The 16,846-nt window shown below is 46.5% G+C and overlaps 8 protein-coding genes across 8 annotated transcripts; 5 read left to right on the top strand and 3 right to left on the bottom strand.

The window, feature by feature from the left end:
* Positions 1–441: 441 nt before the first annotated feature.
* On the top strand, positions 442–2,195 carry VTP01DRAFT_2716 (uncharacterized protein; the record flags this gene model as incomplete). The annotated part of the gene is made up of 7 exons (XM_069381208.1): positions 442–614; positions 697–889; positions 959–1,030; positions 1,092–1,175; positions 1,231–1,393; positions 1,471–1,626; positions 1,693–2,195. The coding sequence occupies 7 exons, from the start codon at positions 442–444 to the stop codon at positions 2,193–2,195; spliced, it is 1,344 nt and encodes a 447-aa protein (XP_069236923.1).
* A 268-nt stretch (positions 2,196–2,463) lies between these two features.
* VTP01DRAFT_2715 (uncharacterized protein) lies at positions 2,464–3,178 on the bottom strand (the record flags this gene model as incomplete). The annotated part of the gene is made up of 4 exons (XM_069381207.1): positions 2,464–2,474; positions 2,564–2,673; positions 2,760–2,934; positions 3,013–3,178. 4 exons carry the CDS (start codon positions 3,176–3,178, stop codon positions 2,464–2,466), a joined length of 462 nt encoding a protein of 153 aa, XP_069236922.1.
* Positions 3,179–4,110: 932 nt separating this feature from the next.
* On the bottom strand, positions 4,111–5,100 carry VTP01DRAFT_2714 (uncharacterized protein; the record flags this gene model as incomplete). Its single annotated transcript, XM_069381206.1, has 2 exons — positions 4,111–4,437; positions 4,567–5,100. 2 exons carry the CDS (start codon positions 5,098–5,100, stop codon positions 4,111–4,113), a joined length of 861 nt encoding a protein of 286 aa, XP_069236921.1.
* Positions 5,101–6,034: 934 nt separating this feature from the next.
* VTP01DRAFT_2713 (uncharacterized protein) lies at positions 6,035–7,780 on the top strand (the record flags this gene model as incomplete). The annotated part of the gene is made up of 7 exons (XM_069381205.1): positions 6,035–6,131; positions 6,193–6,302; positions 6,374–6,459; positions 6,521–6,754; positions 6,806–7,489; positions 7,563–7,646; positions 7,702–7,780. The coding sequence occupies 7 exons, from the start codon at positions 6,035–6,037 to the stop codon at positions 7,778–7,780; spliced, it is 1,374 nt and encodes a 457-aa protein (XP_069236920.1).
* A 95-nt stretch (positions 7,781–7,875) lies between these two features.
* Positions 7,876–9,232, top strand: VTP01DRAFT_2712 (uncharacterized protein; the record flags this gene model as incomplete). Its single annotated transcript, XM_069381204.1, has 6 exons — positions 7,876–8,017; positions 8,102–8,149; positions 8,207–8,355; positions 8,419–8,482; positions 8,547–9,038; positions 9,099–9,232. 6 exons carry the CDS (start codon positions 7,876–7,878, stop codon positions 9,230–9,232), a joined length of 1,029 nt encoding a protein of 342 aa, XP_069236919.1.
* An 896-nt stretch (positions 9,233–10,128) lies between these two features.
* Positions 10,129–10,828, top strand: VTP01DRAFT_2711 (uncharacterized protein; the record flags this gene model as incomplete). The annotated part of the gene is made up of 3 exons (XM_069381203.1): positions 10,129–10,185; positions 10,275–10,541; positions 10,598–10,828. 3 exons carry the CDS (start codon positions 10,129–10,131, stop codon positions 10,826–10,828), a joined length of 555 nt encoding a protein of 184 aa, XP_069236918.1.
* Positions 10,829–11,376: 548 nt separating this feature from the next.
* Positions 11,377–15,123, top strand: VTP01DRAFT_2710 (uncharacterized protein; the record flags this gene model as incomplete). Its single annotated transcript, XM_069381202.1, has 5 exons — positions 11,377–11,574; positions 11,642–11,818; positions 11,875–12,024; positions 12,087–13,818; positions 13,886–15,123. 5 exons carry the CDS (start codon positions 11,377–11,379, stop codon positions 15,121–15,123), a joined length of 3,495 nt encoding a protein of 1,164 aa, XP_069236917.1.
* A 96-nt stretch (positions 15,124–15,219) lies between these two features.
* Positions 15,220–15,957, bottom strand: VTP01DRAFT_2709 (uncharacterized protein; the record flags this gene model as incomplete). Its single annotated transcript, XM_069381200.1, has 5 exons — positions 15,220–15,411; positions 15,458–15,489; positions 15,548–15,604; positions 15,661–15,784; positions 15,925–15,957. The coding sequence occupies 5 exons, from the start codon at positions 15,955–15,957 to the stop codon at positions 15,220–15,222; spliced, it is 438 nt and encodes a 145-aa protein (XP_069236916.1).
* Positions 15,958–16,846: the final 889 nt, after the last annotated feature.

Genomic DNA, 16,846 nt, shown 5'->3' with positions numbered 1-16,846 from the left:
CTGTTGCTACAAATTGAAGCACCTTCAAAAAAGCAACGCCAAGGAAGAATAGAGATAGAAAGCAAAATGATAAGAAGCATGTTGTATCATATGAATAGATCGTTTCCTTTGAGCGATTATATAGAAAATGCTTACAAAACTACAATGTAGGAAGAACTAGCAAATAGAAGAAAGTGAAGACTGCTACGAAGAAGGAATATGATACCCCTCGAGATGTAATCCGTGCACAGAAGATAACAAATCATCTACGCGTTCTATATTTGACACTGAAGCTTGGAAAGGAAATGGAAAGTGTTGTTGACAGCGGCACCAGCAGCCCACGAGCAGGCTATGCACTGCTGGCCCTCAAACTTGGGTTTGCTCAGCTAATAATAATACCCTTACTCTTTCTCTATTATTCCCGTACTTCCAAAGTGTTAAAAAGCTCCGGGCGTTGCGGCAATGACGAGTGCTCTCATTCAACACAATGCTGCCCGGTACAAGGAGCTCACGCAGGTTCTCGCCCGGGAACACGAGACTAGCTTGGCTCTGGAGGAATGCTTGGCGGAAAGCGATCGATTGTCGGTGCAACTCGAAGCCAAGCAGGCAGAACTCAAAGCTCTATCCGAAAACTCGTAAGTTTTCTCGCCCGCTCGCCAGAGCTGCCAGTCGTTGTCTTTTCTTATGTGTCCCCCTTAACGCTTTATGCGCTTGCAGACGGAGAGAATTTGAACAGTCGCGCAAATTGAAGCATTTGTCTGTGCGCTCGGCTGCAGCCATGCTGGCAGGAAACAAGCGCGAAAAGATTGCAGAGAGCGAGCAGAGATACCACGCTGCATTCGAGAACGAGCAGAATTGCAAGCGGCAAATTGAGCAGCTATCCATTCAATTGGGCACAGTGTCGGAAAAGGTGAAAGTTCCTTTGAGTTTGTGAGGGACGAAAAATGTATAAAATTGACATTATTCTTGTTCTATGCAGAAACGCCAATTGCAGGGTGCAATGGACGATGTACGGGACGCAAAGAGGCAACTGACCACCATGCTGGATCAGGTTAGTGTTGTACAGCTGCCCTGGGACAGTAAGAGAATTTAACGACGTTGATCCCATACAGATCTTTGCAGAACCCGATCCAAACTATCCATTAGAGTCTCAACTTAAAGCTGAATTACAGAATTACAACAATCAAAAAGCACAGGTGAGGATGGATTACAAATGAAATAGCATGCGTTGGAGTATTTACATTTCCCCAGGCCACGCGTGACCAAGGCCGGTTTAGAGACGCCGATCACAATCTGGTAGCAGCAGTGCATGAATTGCGAAAGGTGCAAAGACTTATAGATGCAACCTCCGATTATATACCATTTGATTTCTTTGGCGGCATGCTAGATTCTCGCCAGATTCAATGTCTTGAAGGTACACATGTGTCACCGTATTATTCAGTAGTAGCATCCAAATGTCTAACAATACATCATTGATCATTGTATCAAAAGCCGCCAGATTGCACGTGTACGAGGTACAGCGCCGTATGAACGCTGCAAGACAGATTCTTCCAGAAATACCGCATGCAGGAACCCTCGATTGTGTCAGCAACAATGCGTTTTTAAGCGTCCAGATCAATGGAATGTACGTCGATGTGGCATGGAAAGGTACATGCAAATATACTGCAAAAATATATCCATATGCTTCAACTTATTGACATCAATGTTATACAGCCAAGGCGCAACATTGCTATGCAGTGCTCTCTGCTGTTCATCGCAATATTGATAACTCTATACGATGGATACGAGATTACATGCAGTATACCGAAGGTGCATTGAGTCGACTGCAGGTCGCCATTGACTCCACCCAGAATGCTCTCGAAAACGAGAGACGGCGGATAGTAGATCATGTACTCTCGGGTTCCTCCGCGGATGCTTTTCAGACTGGAGCTGCAGCAGCCGATATAGAAGAACCTCCTCCCATGTACGAAGGACCTCCCGAAGGACCTCCAGAAGACACAGCAGCGTCTGCAGCGCCTCCTCCTCCCACAGTACCAAATGTTCCTCCAGCAGCAACAGCGTCGCCAAGCTCGTTTGGCTCCAATGCTTCTTCTCCATACTTGCCCGCCTCCCCTCATCATCATCTAGCAGCTAGCGCTCCTCCGACACCCGAACAAAACCCTCACAATCCTTTCTCCTCATCAAATCCTTTTGCATCGACAAAGGCTCCTCCGTAGTAGTAGCCAACTAGAATACATATATCTGTTATGTAGCTTTTTCGTTTAATGAATATGCATTATGTCATAGCGCGACCGAAGCGAGCAGGACAGCAGAGAGAAACTTACTTGCGGGGCACTTCGGCCGGAGTTTGCTGATTTATCATGGAATGTTTGTGCAAGTCAAGAATACTAGTTACAAACAAGCAATCTCTTTTTATTCACAAAGTGGTGGGGGCGGGGCATCGGATTTGCGAGAGGTAAACATCAAGTATTGCTACAGACAGGTTTATTTGGCAACTATGTGAAAACAAAAGTATGTGAGATCATCATCATCATCGCTAGATCCGGAATTTCACGCGCTCGAAGCGAAAGGATGATAAACTTACCGCCAATAACACCGCAAGCCCAGCGGTCGCCAGCGTTACCGGTGGTCTTGGAAAGCTCGTGACCACCCTTACCAAGGTCATCTTCGGCGGCGTGGACAACGATGGTACGGCTAAAATGTGTGGGAGAAGAAAGAGTTTGCATGAATAAGAAAAAGAACACGTACATGTTTGTCTACTTTAATGCTTGCTAACTTACCCAATGACAGACTGAGGGCCAATCAACTTGATTTGGTTGTCGGTAACCTTGAGAGTAGCGTTACCGTCAGCGCCGGCAACAACGTTACCAAGATCGCCAACGTGGCGCTCTTCATCCTCGGGAGCACCGTGGGTCTTGCCGAAGGGGTTGAAGTGAGCACCAGCAGAAGTGCACCCTTTTGAAACAAGATATAATTAGCCTCCTTTCTCGCAGCAATGCAGAACACGTCAATGCCTCGACGAGCAGAACTTACCGTTGGTGTTGTCACCGAATTCGTGGACGTGGAAGCCGTGTTTGCCAGCAGTCAAGCCGGAAATCTTGGCCTCAATGGTGGTAGGGCCGTTTTCGGATTCTTGGGTGAAGGTGACGGTGCCAGTGACGGGGGAGTCTCCACGGAGGACAGCAACTGCCTTGACCATTATGAAAAAAACTTGGATGGAAAAGAGAAGTGAAAAGAAAAATGACGAAAGAGAGCGCGCTTTTCAACTCATCCCAACCCACGCACACAACAGCATCCAAACCCCGCATTAGTCAGCTTATTCGCCGCTTTTCATTCGCTGATAACGCGCTTTGTTTTTTCCTGCCGGTGCCATGATGAGGGAGTAGACACACATCCTCAAATATACTGACAGATTCTCTCCTCGGATTCTCCTCGGGTTGTTTTTGCTCAATGTATACTTACGACGGATGGCTGCTTGTCATTGTTTTCGGGTCAGCCCTAGTTGACAAATACCCAAGCAGATTCGCAGCACAGTTTACGGTACTATGGTATATCCGAGTCTATCCGAGACGAGCTAGGTACCTACGGTCTCAGCGCGTTGACCTAAAAAGAATAGTTAATAGTAGCTACTAAAAAGAGTTTCGAATTCTTTCTAAACAGTTGTAAATGGCTATGACTATTATGAATATTTAATAATAGAAACTTGCTAGTGCCTCCAAAGAATCGAAAAGTTTACTCGGTGTATTCACTGGATCTGCATTTTAGTGCTGCTAATCTGCATGTGTAAAAAACTTGGATGTGCGTCTCCGCTGCTCCTTAGTTGACATGGCATTATACAAACAAACAAGCGTTCATAAGATGTCCACAAAGTATTTGATCTGCCCTCATATTCCATCCCCATTTTATTTGCTTGCAATCCATGAATGCAAGACGACTCGCCCGTAAGAAAGAGAAGCGGCAGGCTTGTACATTCTAGGTCTAGTTGACTGAATGAAGCATATGTCTATGTAGACTTTAACTTTTAATTCTTGTCTTCAAACAATGGATAATAAAAATTGTTGGAGAACGTAATGTAGGGCATATGGATTTGCTGGAGCAAGGTATTACAGCAGTAACACTATGTTCGCGCAATCACACAATTTTGTTGTCCTTGAGTTCGATGGGTTCCATGGTTCCCGACGACATGCGGCGGTAAGGACCCGCATTCTCGGTTCGCACACCCCCCGGCACACTGTTCGTGTGTAGCCCACTGTCATTGTGAGACGAGAATTGACGCGCCAGGCTATCAATGATCCGGTTCGGTGGAGGCCACGTGAAACACAAACACAGGAAAAAGCGCATTATGTAGTCCAAGGCGAGCAAAATCGTCAGGTTATCCCACGTGTTGGCGATGAAGAACCAGAGGTAAAGCGTGCCGTACAACGTGTAGAAAATAACTTCGATGCCGAGGAACCACACCTACGTACATAAGAGTCGTGAGATTGTTGTGCTTTTTCTAGTTCCAAAACAGCAGCAGCGCAGCTATGTAGCACCCAGCCATGCCCCGAAGGCACGGAGAGGGGGGGTTGTATTCGAATTATTGCTTACACCGTAGGCAGTTGTTTTCGAGTGGATAGGCTGCGTTCGATTTTTCTTTCTTCGGACGAGCGGCGCGAACGCATAATACATGACAGAACTATCACCGACGCAGGCAAGGCACACGCCCAAGATGAAAGCAGGCTTGTATGGAAATTGGTCCAACGGGTTTGCTCCAAGAATTCCAATTTGCACAAGAATACAAATGTTCGAAGCAGCAACCCCGCCAATACCAATCACCACCTGCCAATGCTTCCAGCTAGCATTCTCGGCTCGTAGCTGGAAACCCATATCCAGGGTCATTGCAAAGTGCATTGTCATCATGAGAAACGTCGATATTAGGTACGTCAGAGAGTTCCATCGATCTGATATAATCGATTCGAACGTAAGTGTGTCAACGATGCTGCAAGGTAGAGTCAGGAGGCTGAAGATTCCAATGAAAATGCGAAGCTTTTTGGGGCTGCGGTACACTTGGCATGCAATAAGTACCGTCGATATAAAGCAAAAAGCATTGCCAACAATGAAGGCGGGTGTGCCGGTCTTCATGTGCCCAACTTTCACGTCTCGCGTTGCCTGGAGCAGACGGGGCGATGACAAATAAAAGTATTAAAAAGAGAAGAAAGGAGAAAGAAAGTAACAGGAGAAGAAGAAGCAAAAAACATCAGAGCTTTGATCAACGGAGACAGGTTAAAAAACTTAATGCCCTGCCCTGCCCTGCCCTGCTGCTGCTGCTGCTGCTGCTGCAGATTAACTGATCGGGAACAATTCTGTTACATACTGCCTGCTGTTTAAAAAGAGAAACCCGGAGAGGAGGCTTGCATCTTTGCCAGTAAATTGATCTTGTAGATGTAGGACAATGCACAAGGCCATTATACACTGTACAACCTACTGCTGCATCCCAGCCATATTTCGCACTAAAACTTTTACAGCAATTGCGTTCTAGATTCTTAATAAACGACAAGGAGAAGCTCCCATTAATATTAAAGTTTTCTGGGTAGACCGATTTAAAGTTCAGTGAAGGAAGATACAATGCTCCCAACGTCGGTGCGTAGGCCTGTGTTCCGGACACCGTTTCCATTGCCGTTTGTCATTGTAATCCGAGGCAATGGCCAACGTGATTTGGACCACTCTTGTGTCACGCTGACACTGCAACCGATGGTAGTGGTGGTCTTTTTCTTTCTGTGTCCGCCCTTGGAAACCCTATGATCCGGTTGACACGCGCACGCACGCACACACGCCTCTGCCAGTAGCTGTCAATCTGTGTTAAGAATTTTTTACCGACAGACAACACCCGACAGGTCGATTCCTGGTTATTGTTATGAATAGATTTTTTTACACACTGAAGACCACACAGTGGACGTTGCATCGCGCTACTGCGAGGACGCAACAGCAGCAGCAGTTCGTGGTGGGATTGCATCGGAGTTATGGCAAAAAGGCTGCTGCAGTTCGGGTGCCTTGTCCGCCATTTCCACGGAGAAGAATGCACCTGCGAAGTGTTCAGCTAGACGACCCTAGCGTCGAGACATACTGCATACCAGGCGCACGTGTCTACGAGCGCTTCTTTCAAGTTCCACTAGGTATAACGTGGCTGATCTACTCCCTTTGGAGGTCGGTTGAATGCTGATCTCGCAAAAAAAGATTACAAGAATGACCAGGACGACCGCACGATTCAGGTCTTTGCTCGTCACTTGACGCCGCTAGACAAACGAGTCGATCTGGATAAGCTCCCGTTTCTGCTGTATCTCCAGGTACTCTCACAGCCCCCTGTTAATTTAGATTTTCACACATGATATTCACGCATTATTCATTGGCGGATCAGGGCGGCCCTGGATTTGAGGTTGCGTTACCTAGCAGCGCATCATCCGGATGGATTAAGGTCGCATTGAGTAGAGGATACCAAGTCTTGTATGTCGCTAATTAGAAACAAAACAACATTCTGAATCTGACAATGTGCTGCAACGGCTAGACTGCTGGATCAACGAGGCACGGGCCTATCTACGCCGATTTCTGCTAAATCGCTCGCAAAACTCGAGACGGACGATGCCAAATTTGAATATTTGACGCATTTTCGGGCGGATAACATTGTGCATGACTGCGAGCTTATCCGTCAAGAACTCACGGTCACAGCCGAAGATCCCAAGTTCAGCCTTATAGGACAAAGTTTTGGCGGTTTCTGCATAACCACGTATCTCAGTCTCTAGTAAGTTAACAATGGATATATCGATAGAACCAAAATCTGATATACCGCCAGTCCAGAATCTATCAGAGAAGCCTTCATCACCGGAGGTGTCCCACCGTTGGTTAATTCCCCTGATCCAGTCTACCGAGCACTCTATCCTCGCGTGCTGAAACGAAACAAGATCTATTATGAAAAGTACCCTAGAGACGTCGCTCGTGTGCGAAAGATACACGAGTATCTTTCAAAGAATACGGTAACATTGCCCAACGGAGGCACGCTGTCACCCCGGCGGTTCCTGCAACTTGGCATTGCATTCGGCCAATCGGGCGGCTACGACCAGGTCCACGAATTTGTGCTGTACGCAGCGCAGGACCTTGAGCGCGATGGCGAATTGAGCTACAAGTCCCTGAATAAACTTGATCAGCTCCAAGACTGGGATACCAATGTCATCTATGCTATTTTACACGAAGCGATCTATTGCCAGGATGGTCAAGCCAGTAATTGGTCCGCTGAACGGCTGCGATCAGAAATGCCCGAGTTTGAATGGCGTCTGGAGCATCTCAAGGACGATCAACCTGTCTATTTTACCGGCGAAATGATCTATCCTTTCATGTTGGATGACTATGCCGAGTTGCGGCCGCTCAAGAATGTAGCAGAGCGTTTAGCAACATATGAAGGATGGGGTAAACTGTACGATGAAGATGTATTGAAGGGAAACGAAGTCCCCGTAGCAGGCGTTAGCTACTTTGACGATATGTACGTACTATTATCTCTGAATTATCTTTTTAACGCGCTTTTTTCTCTGACGACGAGGTTACACAAAATAAAGGTACGTGGATCTGGATCTGTCGCAGCGCACGGCCTCGAAAATCAAAGGATTCCAGGCATGGGTGACGAATGAATATGCACACAAGTAAGCGTTACAGCTGTCTTCAACTGAGCCTGAGATACTCATGTAATATCGCTAGCGGTGTACGTAAGGATGGCGAGCGAGTCTTTACGTATCTTATCAAGTTGCTCGCTGGAGACGAAAGTTACGACCGCTAGGTTGCTGCTGCTGATTGATATCAGGGAGAGACAAATAAGTCGTCGAAAAAATAAAGTTGTCGTCTTTTCCTTTTCCCCATTCCCACAGAGCAGCCATGGCGAGAATCATTGTCATTGGTGCGGGGGTCACCGGTCTAACAACTGCATTGCAATTGCAAAGCAAAGGACACAATGTTACGATCGTTGCCAAGTGGTTTCCCGGCGAAAGCAGCATAGAGTATACGTCGCCTTGGGCAGGTGAATAACAAGAAAAGAGAGAAAGAGAGAGCTCTTTTTCTCACGCTGCAAGCCGATGACGACTGACTCCCTGGTATCCTGCAGGTGCGCACTGGCGAACTATGGCACCCAATTCAGACAAAAGACTCCAAGGTATACTACATGGAAACTAATGCTCAACAAATGAAACTAATATTTAAATCGTTATAGAATTCGATGCAGTGGCATACAGGAAATTCATGCAGTTGGCAAAGACTCGCGGGCAAGAGACAGGTGTCGTGATCGTGCCTAGCTCAGACTACTATGAAGAGGAAACTCCAGACACGGTCGACCCTTGGTTCAAAGATGTTGTATTGGATGTGAGTCAAAAATAGATTGATCTGAGGAAATTATCAACGCTGAGCAAGAAAGCGATCTTGCAGTTTCGATTTGTACCCAAGAAGGAGCTACCGCTGAACGCTAAAGTTGGACACAGATATACCACAGGTAATTGGCCAAATCTGCAGCTATAAATAATTTCACTTTGATATTGATGGTCATAACTTTATAGTCGTTATCAATGCGCCATACTATATTAGATGGCTGCTAAGCGAATTCCAGAAAGCAGGCGGCCAGATCAAGCGGCAGACCTTGAACCATATCAGCGACGTCTTTGATTTGAATGCTGACGCTATCGTGAACTGCACCGGTCTCGGTGCCAAAACATTGGGTGGTGTCCAAGACGACAATATGTTCCCTACGCGCGGACAGACACTTATTGTTAAGGGACCCACCATAAGAGAGACGACTACGTACGTTGGTAAAGGTTTCATTACCTACGTGATTCCTCGCTCAGACGGTACAGTTATCCTGGGCGGCACAGCGCAGAAGAACAAGAGCGACGCAAAGCCTGACGAAGCAACGGCTCAAGACATTCACCGCCGCGTCCGAGCACTCGCACCGCACATCATGGAAAAGCTGGAGCCTCTCGAAATTGTCGGACAGGGTGTTGGTCTGAGACCTACACGCGCGAAAGGCGTGCGAATAGAGAATCAAGTCTACAGTAAGTGGGGAAACTTGGCTTATCGTGGATTCGTCATTGATCAAACCTCTTTTCTAAAAGCACAAAATGGCAAACGTATCCTCGTAACTCATGCATACGGCCATGGAGGATTCGGTTATCAGTCCAGCTGGGGCTCAGCTGAATACGTCACCCGCCTCGTCGAACGCGGATTCAGGGAAAAAGCCAAGTTGTAACAATAAAATACATTATTTATGCTATCTATACCTTTATAAAAAAGCAATACAATCAGGAGCGAATGGGATGCATAAGAAAGTAAGAAAGAGGGATATCGAAGAGACGCGCCGCAAGCAGGTTTTTGGACAGCAAAATACGAGACACAGCAATGCTACGATCCAGTATTTTTCCACATGATGGCTGCTCGGTTAAACGGTCTCGAAATTGGTTACTCAATTGTATTGAAGAATAAAGCTTTCATTTACTCAGCTCTCGAGGCAGATTAGACGTGCGCAAAATAATCCACACGGTTTTGTAGCCATAGAATCTCTTAAACAATTCATACTAAAAAAGGGAACGAAAGCAGATCGACAAACAAGGCCATTATCCATTTTGAAAGGGTGCTCATTCCTATGCATACTTGAAAGGCATACCAGTCCCGGTTGACGCTTGATATTGCGTGCCGTATACTTTATCGGATGAATGAGAGATCCGCATTGTTCTGGCGACACTCAATCCGGCTGGTTGGTTGGCTGCTACATACATATTTCCCAGCAGGTTTTCTAGCATCGCCTGGTGCGACGATAGCTTTGCAGTAAGATCTAGTCGCGTACATATACGTATTTCAGCACAGTTGGCATCTTGCACTGTGGCGTCTGTGAAATATAATGGCAAAAGAAGAAAAAAAGAAACCAGGAACGCGACAATCCACTGAAAGCCCCTTTCTTCGTTTTTGGGCCTCTGTTCGGCCTCGTGTAAAGCGCCTGTTCTCCCTTTCTTCCCCTTCTGACTTTGAGTAAAGTGTTGTTGCTTTACATATTTACCTTTGTCTCTACTCTCTCATTCACTGGTGTCCTTTTCCCTTTTGTTTCTCAATTTCTGCTGTGACGTAAATCGTTGGCTCTTGATTCGAACAATGAGAGAATACAAATTAGTCGTGTTGGGATCCGGAGGTGTCGGCAAATCAGCATTGGTAAGGATATAATTATATCAATATGAATATTGTGTACTTTTTTCCAAGCGGAGGAAGAAGAGTGATAGCTGACATGTTTATTTTTGCAGACTGTCCAGTTTGTGCAATCTATATTTGTGGAGAAATACGATCCTACGATTGAAGATTCTTACCGAAAACAGGTGGAAGTGGATGGACAGCAGTGCGTTTTGGAAATTCTGGACACGGCCGGCACGGAACAGTTTACAGCTATGCGTGATCTGTATATGAAAAGTGGTCAAGGATTCCTGCTTGTATTTTCAATCACGAGCGTGGTGACACTTTCCGACCTGCATGACTTGCGGAAACAGATTTTACGTGTCAAGGAGACAGACAACGTAAGCTTCAAGAGAGAATACCATTTGATCGCGTTGATAAATCAATTGTCATATAGGTACCTATGGTTCTCGTCGGCAACAAGTGCGATCTGGAGGATGAACGGATGGTATCACGGGAGCAGGGGATGATGTTGTCACAGAAATGGGGCGGAAAACCCTTTTACGAGACTTCGGCCATGTACAAGATAAACGTCGATGAAGTATTTTACGACCTTGTCAGACAGATCAACCGCCTAAATCCCGCCAGGGAGAAAACCAGGAAAAGACTAAAATGCATTGTACTGTAAATATGTTTACATATACCCCATCGATACAACCCATCCTCCCAGTCCTCGTCAGTGTGACTCAAACCATCTATCGTTTACCGTCGTCCTCCTAAGAAATGAATATACATATACTACTGTACTTATAAGTGTGCTACGCTGGCTGGGATGCATTATTACTTTTGGGTTTTCTGCGTTGATATTGCCAACAATCACATTGGATTGATAAGAATTACAATATTTCTAAGGTACCATCTTCTCTGGAAGATGTGTATACCTGACATCATGACGGCGGTTCCCATATCTGGCGAGGCTGTTCGTGCCCGCTTATTTCTTCTAAACTCGTTTTTATTTCCAGTTTTCGCCATCTTCATTCATTTCCATTAAAGCGCAACGTTTGTCAGTCTGGGCGACAGACTGTTCCTTTTTTCCGTATCTAGGCAACTTTCCGTGTGCATACCAACTAGTAGTTTCAACCTTCTTTTGTTCTTTCTTTCTCTTTCTCCCTCTCATTCACTCTCCCGCCGCTCATTGTCATTTCCCTTTCCATAATCCGTGTCTATAATCCCACCATGAAGTACACTTCTATATGCAAAGCTCTGTATGATTATAAGGCTCAATCAGAAGATGAATTGACTTTCAAAGAAGACGATGTCTTGTACATTCTCGACAAAGAGGAAGATCCCGACTGGTGGAAGGCTCAACTAAAGACAGCTTCGCTTGACCAAGTGGGGCCCGTTGGCCTTGTTCCGGCAAATTACGTTGACGAGGTAGAGTGTGATATCTCACGCCTGGCTGGAGGGATAGATTGCTAAATGTATATGCAACCATAAATAGGCTGAGCCAATTGGAACAGTCAAGGCGCTCTACGATTACACCGCTCAGCAGGACGAGGAATTAAGCTTCCAAGAAGACGATGTGATGATTCTATACGAAAACGACGATCCTGACTGGTTTCTGGTCAAAGCAAAGAACGGAACAATCGGCTTGATTCCTAGTAACTACATCGAAGAGGTACGAAGGGATTCATTGTTTTAGAGTTGGGTTTGGCAAATTCACTATTTATGCAGGTTTCGAATCAGCAGGTGACCGATAGCAGCACTTCCGCAATCCAGCAACACGATCAACCAGTTTCTTCGGAGACAACAACAACAACAGCAGCAGCAGCAGCAGCACACGCGGAAGCACAGCCGCCAGTATCCGTTTTCTCTGCATTGTCTGTGGGTACACCCTTTGGCAGCATGTATACAGAGAGACGCAAGTATTTAATGATTTTGATTAGAATGCGAATACTGCGAGCGATGAAGTGATGTCGTGGTCAGTCAACGAGTACGATGTGGACAAAAAGAAAAAGAAAAAGAGCAAAGGCAATTTGCTTGTCGGCAATGGAATGCTGTGCTACGGCAGTGAAACAGATAAAGCTTCGCCTGTGCGCCAGTACAACGTTGCAGATATCAGCACTAGTTCAATGGACGGCAAGAACATTCACATTGAAATCGCAGATGCTATGCGAACGGCGTTGGATTTCCAGGCTGCTTCGAAATCAGAAGCAAAGGCTGTTATTGCAAAAATAGAAGAATCTCAGCGGTTGGCCAGTGCTCAGCAGCATCATCGTGACGACTCTGCGCAGAATGGAGATATACATCATCAACCACCTAGCCAACCAGAACCTCAGCAACAGTATCATCAGCCTCAGCCTGAGCATGAACCTGTGCCTGAGAGTGAACCAGAGCCGCCTTGTGAACCACGCTGGGCTATCGCATTGTATGATTTTCAAGCAGAAGGACCAGAAGAAATATCTATCAAGGAGTATGATCAGGTGTTGGTTACCGATTATGTAAGCAGCGGTGAATGGTGGAACATTGAATACCAAGACGGTCGAGCGGGTATTGTACCAGCAACGTACGTGCAGTTCCAGGACGAATACGAGGCAGATCTTAAAAAAGAGGAGGAGCAACGTCGAAAGCAAGAGGAAGAAGAGCAGGAGCGTCAGCGTAGAGAGGCAGAAGCAGCTGCTGCTAGGCAACGCCGTTTACAAGAGGAGGAAGAACGACGTAGACAAGAAGAAGAAAGAGCTCGTCAGGCCGAAGCAGAGAGGCAAAGAAAGCTTGAAGAAGAGAGAAAAAGACAGGAACAGGAAGCTAAGAGACAAGCTGCTGCAGCTGCTGCATCGGCGGCAGCGCAAGGCAGCGCGTCGCCTCGACGTAGTCAGATCCCCGCACCACCTCCTCCTGTAAAACCGCCTGCTGGGCGTACCATGCCCTCGCCGCGCACTGTGCAGTCTATTGCTGTTCCCAACAATCGCTCCTTGCCGGAACGTCCAAAGCAAGCACAAGATCCTGGCAAACCAGATCCATCAAAAGTGCGAACATGGACCGATCGCACGGGCGCGTTTAAAGTGGAAGCTCAGTTCCTCGCTTATCACAATGGCAAAATCCGTTTACACAAGATCAATGGTGTCAAGATTGACGTACCTGTGCAGAAAATGTGCGTAGAGGATCTGCGATACATTGAACAAGAGACGGGTGGAAGATTGGTGGATGATAAGAGCGATGATATACCGTTGGCCCATCTTGCAAACAAGAACCGGGATTGGGATTGGTTCGAGTATTTCGTTAAAGTGAACATTCCCAAGGAAAGCAGCCGACGCTACGCAATAGCTTTCCAGAATGAAAAGTTGGGACCTGCAGATCTGGATAACTTGACGCATAGAAAAATGAAGTCTTTGGGAATGACTGAATCCCACGTCCAGCGTCTCCAACGGTATCTTGAGACCAACGTTCCTGAACCACCATCTGATGACGAGGGCGCGCCCAAGAGGAAGGTTAAAAAGACCGTCACCTTTGGAGGAGCGAGTATTATTGATGACGATAACGACTATGTGGATGATACCCAGAGACAAATCGAGGAAGATGAGAGAATTGCACGGCAACTCCAGGAAGAACTCAACTCTGGGCGCTCAGAATCTTCCGCTCCCACACCTGCTCCTCAAGGTGTCACTTTGCAAAGGAGAGGTTAGTGATTCGGTTTTTGGACGTTTTGCAGCGTAGGGTGCTGTGGTAATAACACATGTATCAATAGGCACTGGCCGTCCTTCACCAAACACGACTGCGCCGAAGGGAGTCAATTCAGATTATATGGAAAAGATAAAGAGTCAACTTAGCTCTCAACCTTTGCAACCTACACCAGCCAGTACCTCATCTCCTTCGCAAAGACCACAATCACAAAATCAACAGGCACCTCCACCACCACCGCCATCTGCTCCTCCAGCGCCCTCAGCTCCACCTGCTCCAACTTCCCAGACTGGATTTGCGGATGATGCCTGGACACCGCGACCTTCCTCTTCTCCAAGCGTAGCACCGAAACCTGCTGCAGCTTCCAGTTCTAGCTGGTCTTCTTCTTCTCCTGTCAATACTACTCAGACCACTGCACCGGTGCTGCCACCACGCCAACGACCAACAGCACCAACGTCTCAACAAATCAAGATAGACCCTCAGCTCCTCTCTCAGTGGACAGGCAGCCCGCAGCAGCAACAGCCATCGACGCAGCCTTCTGCGCAGCAGCAATCGACGCCGCAAATGCAGGTACAGCAACCTCAAATCCAGCAGCAGCCTCAAATACCGCAACAGCAACAACAGCCGCAGCTGTCCCACGTGCAACAAATGACTATGCAGTTCAATCAACAGCAGCCACAGCAACAACAACCGCCACTCCCACCGCGGTCGCCTAATCAGTTTGCTTCTCAACAGTTTATGCAGCCTTCGCCGATTCAGGGACAGCAATTTGTGCAACAAGTACCTCTCAATTCAGCGTTGCCTCAGCCATTGCTTCCAACGAACACCGGCATGCAACCTGGTTCGCAGAGCACTGGAGTTGCTAGTCAACCTACTGGCATGAGATCGTGGGCTAACGCTACACCCGATAATCCCTTTGGCGGTTCCCCGTCACCTCGACCGCCTGCACCGGTGCTTCAGCAGCAGACTGGGTTCCCTGCGAACAACACTTCTTTGCAACCATCCCATGTGTTTGCTTCGATGACCGGCAACAACAATTTTGCGAATGCGCAGCAACAGCCTGGTTACATGCAATCCTCGTTGCCAGGAGACAAGTACGCCATATTTAAATCTGTAGATGTGAATGCACCCAGCGTGTTCAACTCTGGGCAACAACAACAGCAGCAGCCAGGCATGTTCCAGCAACCGCAGGCTACCGGGTTCGTTCCTATGCAGCAGCAACAACCACCTTTTGGTAATCCACAAATGATTGGTCAGCCTCAGCAGCAACAACCACCACAGCAACAGTTTTACAACCGTTGGTAAAAAGCAAACAATGAGATTGAAAAAAAAAGGAAGACCGCAAGATATATTTTGTATGGTATCTAGAAGAAAAAGAATCTAAAAAATAGCTTTACGTTTCTATTCTTCTTTGACATCACCGCAATCGACAATCTCAATCTTTGCAAGGGTGACACCGGACTGGATGCCGTATGCTTCCAAGAAATTCAAAGCCATCATGTCATCATCAACGACTTCGCCAAACACAGTGTGGCTGCCATTCAACCATGGAGTAGCAGTGAAAGTGATAAAGAATTGGGATCCATTGGTGTTCTAGTAGTAAGCGTCAGTGTTCAGAGTTTGCCATGGGACAAGAGACCCCTGCGAGTGTGCTTGATCTTAAAGTTCTCACTATATCAACTGTCAGAAAGTTCTACAGTAGCAGAACATCATCCCTTTGGTAACTTACTCGGGGAACTTTCGGCCATAGATGGATTCACCACCGATACCATTGCTGTGAGTGATTCTATGGCTCGGTTAGTATATGTGTATGTAAAAAAGATGACTATGCAGTTTTCTTACCTCCACCTTGAGCCGTAAAGCGAGGGATGACGCGGTGGAAGTGGCTATTCTTGTAGTGCAAAGGCTTGCCCAATTGCCCTATGCCCTTTTCACCGGTGCACAGCGCACGAAATTTCTCGGCAGTCTTGGGCGCAATGTCATAGTAAAGCTAGAAGCAGAGTTGATGGGGGGTGGTTGGGAGAATGAGTAACGACAAGATTTCTTTTCTCGTTTTTTCTAGATTGCGCCCTCATACCTTGAATGTCAACCGACGCGTGGGCTTACAAACACCTTGGGACCCTTGTTACCAGCTGACATTTGTTTCAATAACCTGGTTAAAGAAGAGGCCGACGAAAAAATCATGTAGGCCCCCACCCCCCGTTGTTCGTGTAATAACTGTCATCTTACACGATCATACTACACCATCATAGGATGCTGATGAAAACATATCGTTCCTATCTAAAATGACTATTATTTACTAACTAAATATTCATGTATATAATTATTATAATGTCTATATTTTCATGTAGCAAATGATCATTGGATTTTTTACGGTGTTGTAGTGCCGCTCAAACTCAGTTTCACCTTCTGTCAGTATATGGATGCCAGGTCTGCGTAAATTATCTCAAGGTGCAAGGAAGAGGCATCCGTTACTGTCGATGACAGAGGTGGTGTGAAAGTGGTATCCTCATTGAGCAGAGGAGTGGATAGTTCCTTGCAGTTGATTCGTTTGGTGGCATATCTGCATGCGATAAAGGAATCTGATATTTTTCATGCATCCTGATATGCCACCAAGCCTGTCAGCCATAAGCAAAAACTTTGGTTCGTTACAAGGTATATTGCTCTGAAATGCCAGGCCGCCGTAAGTTACGCATTGCCTTTTTGTTGCTTGCTTTTTGATGCATAGATAAGCGTCTGCAAATCCTTGACTCGATTCTGTCAAACGATACTCCTCTATTATCGACGGGCTGAAAGATGGGAGTACGCTGTTCAGGGTGTTGCATTCGGCTGGTTTTGGATCAATGAAATAAGCATGATTTTGATCGGTGTACCATATGTTATATCGTCCTAGATCATATTTGAAATTGCTGGCAAACAGTGGCGACGTTTGTTGCATAAAATCTTCAACGAAATCAATGACATCGTGCATGTCATTTTGGTTATAGAAATTTTCTCCGTGAGAATCATACAGCTTAAATATGCTGTT

The sequence above is a fragment of the Rhizomucor pusillus genome (assembly GCF_041956525.1).
Source record: "Rhizomucor pusillus strain CBS 183.67 unplaced genomic scaffold VTP01scaffold_14, whole genome shotgun sequence".
NCBI classification, from domain to species: domain Eukaryota; kingdom Fungi; phylum Mucoromycota; class Mucoromycetes; order Mucorales; family Lichtheimiaceae; genus Rhizomucor; species Rhizomucor pusillus.
The sequence above is the reverse complement of the archived record's forward strand: the minus strand, read 5'-3'. Positions and strand labels throughout refer to the sequence as shown.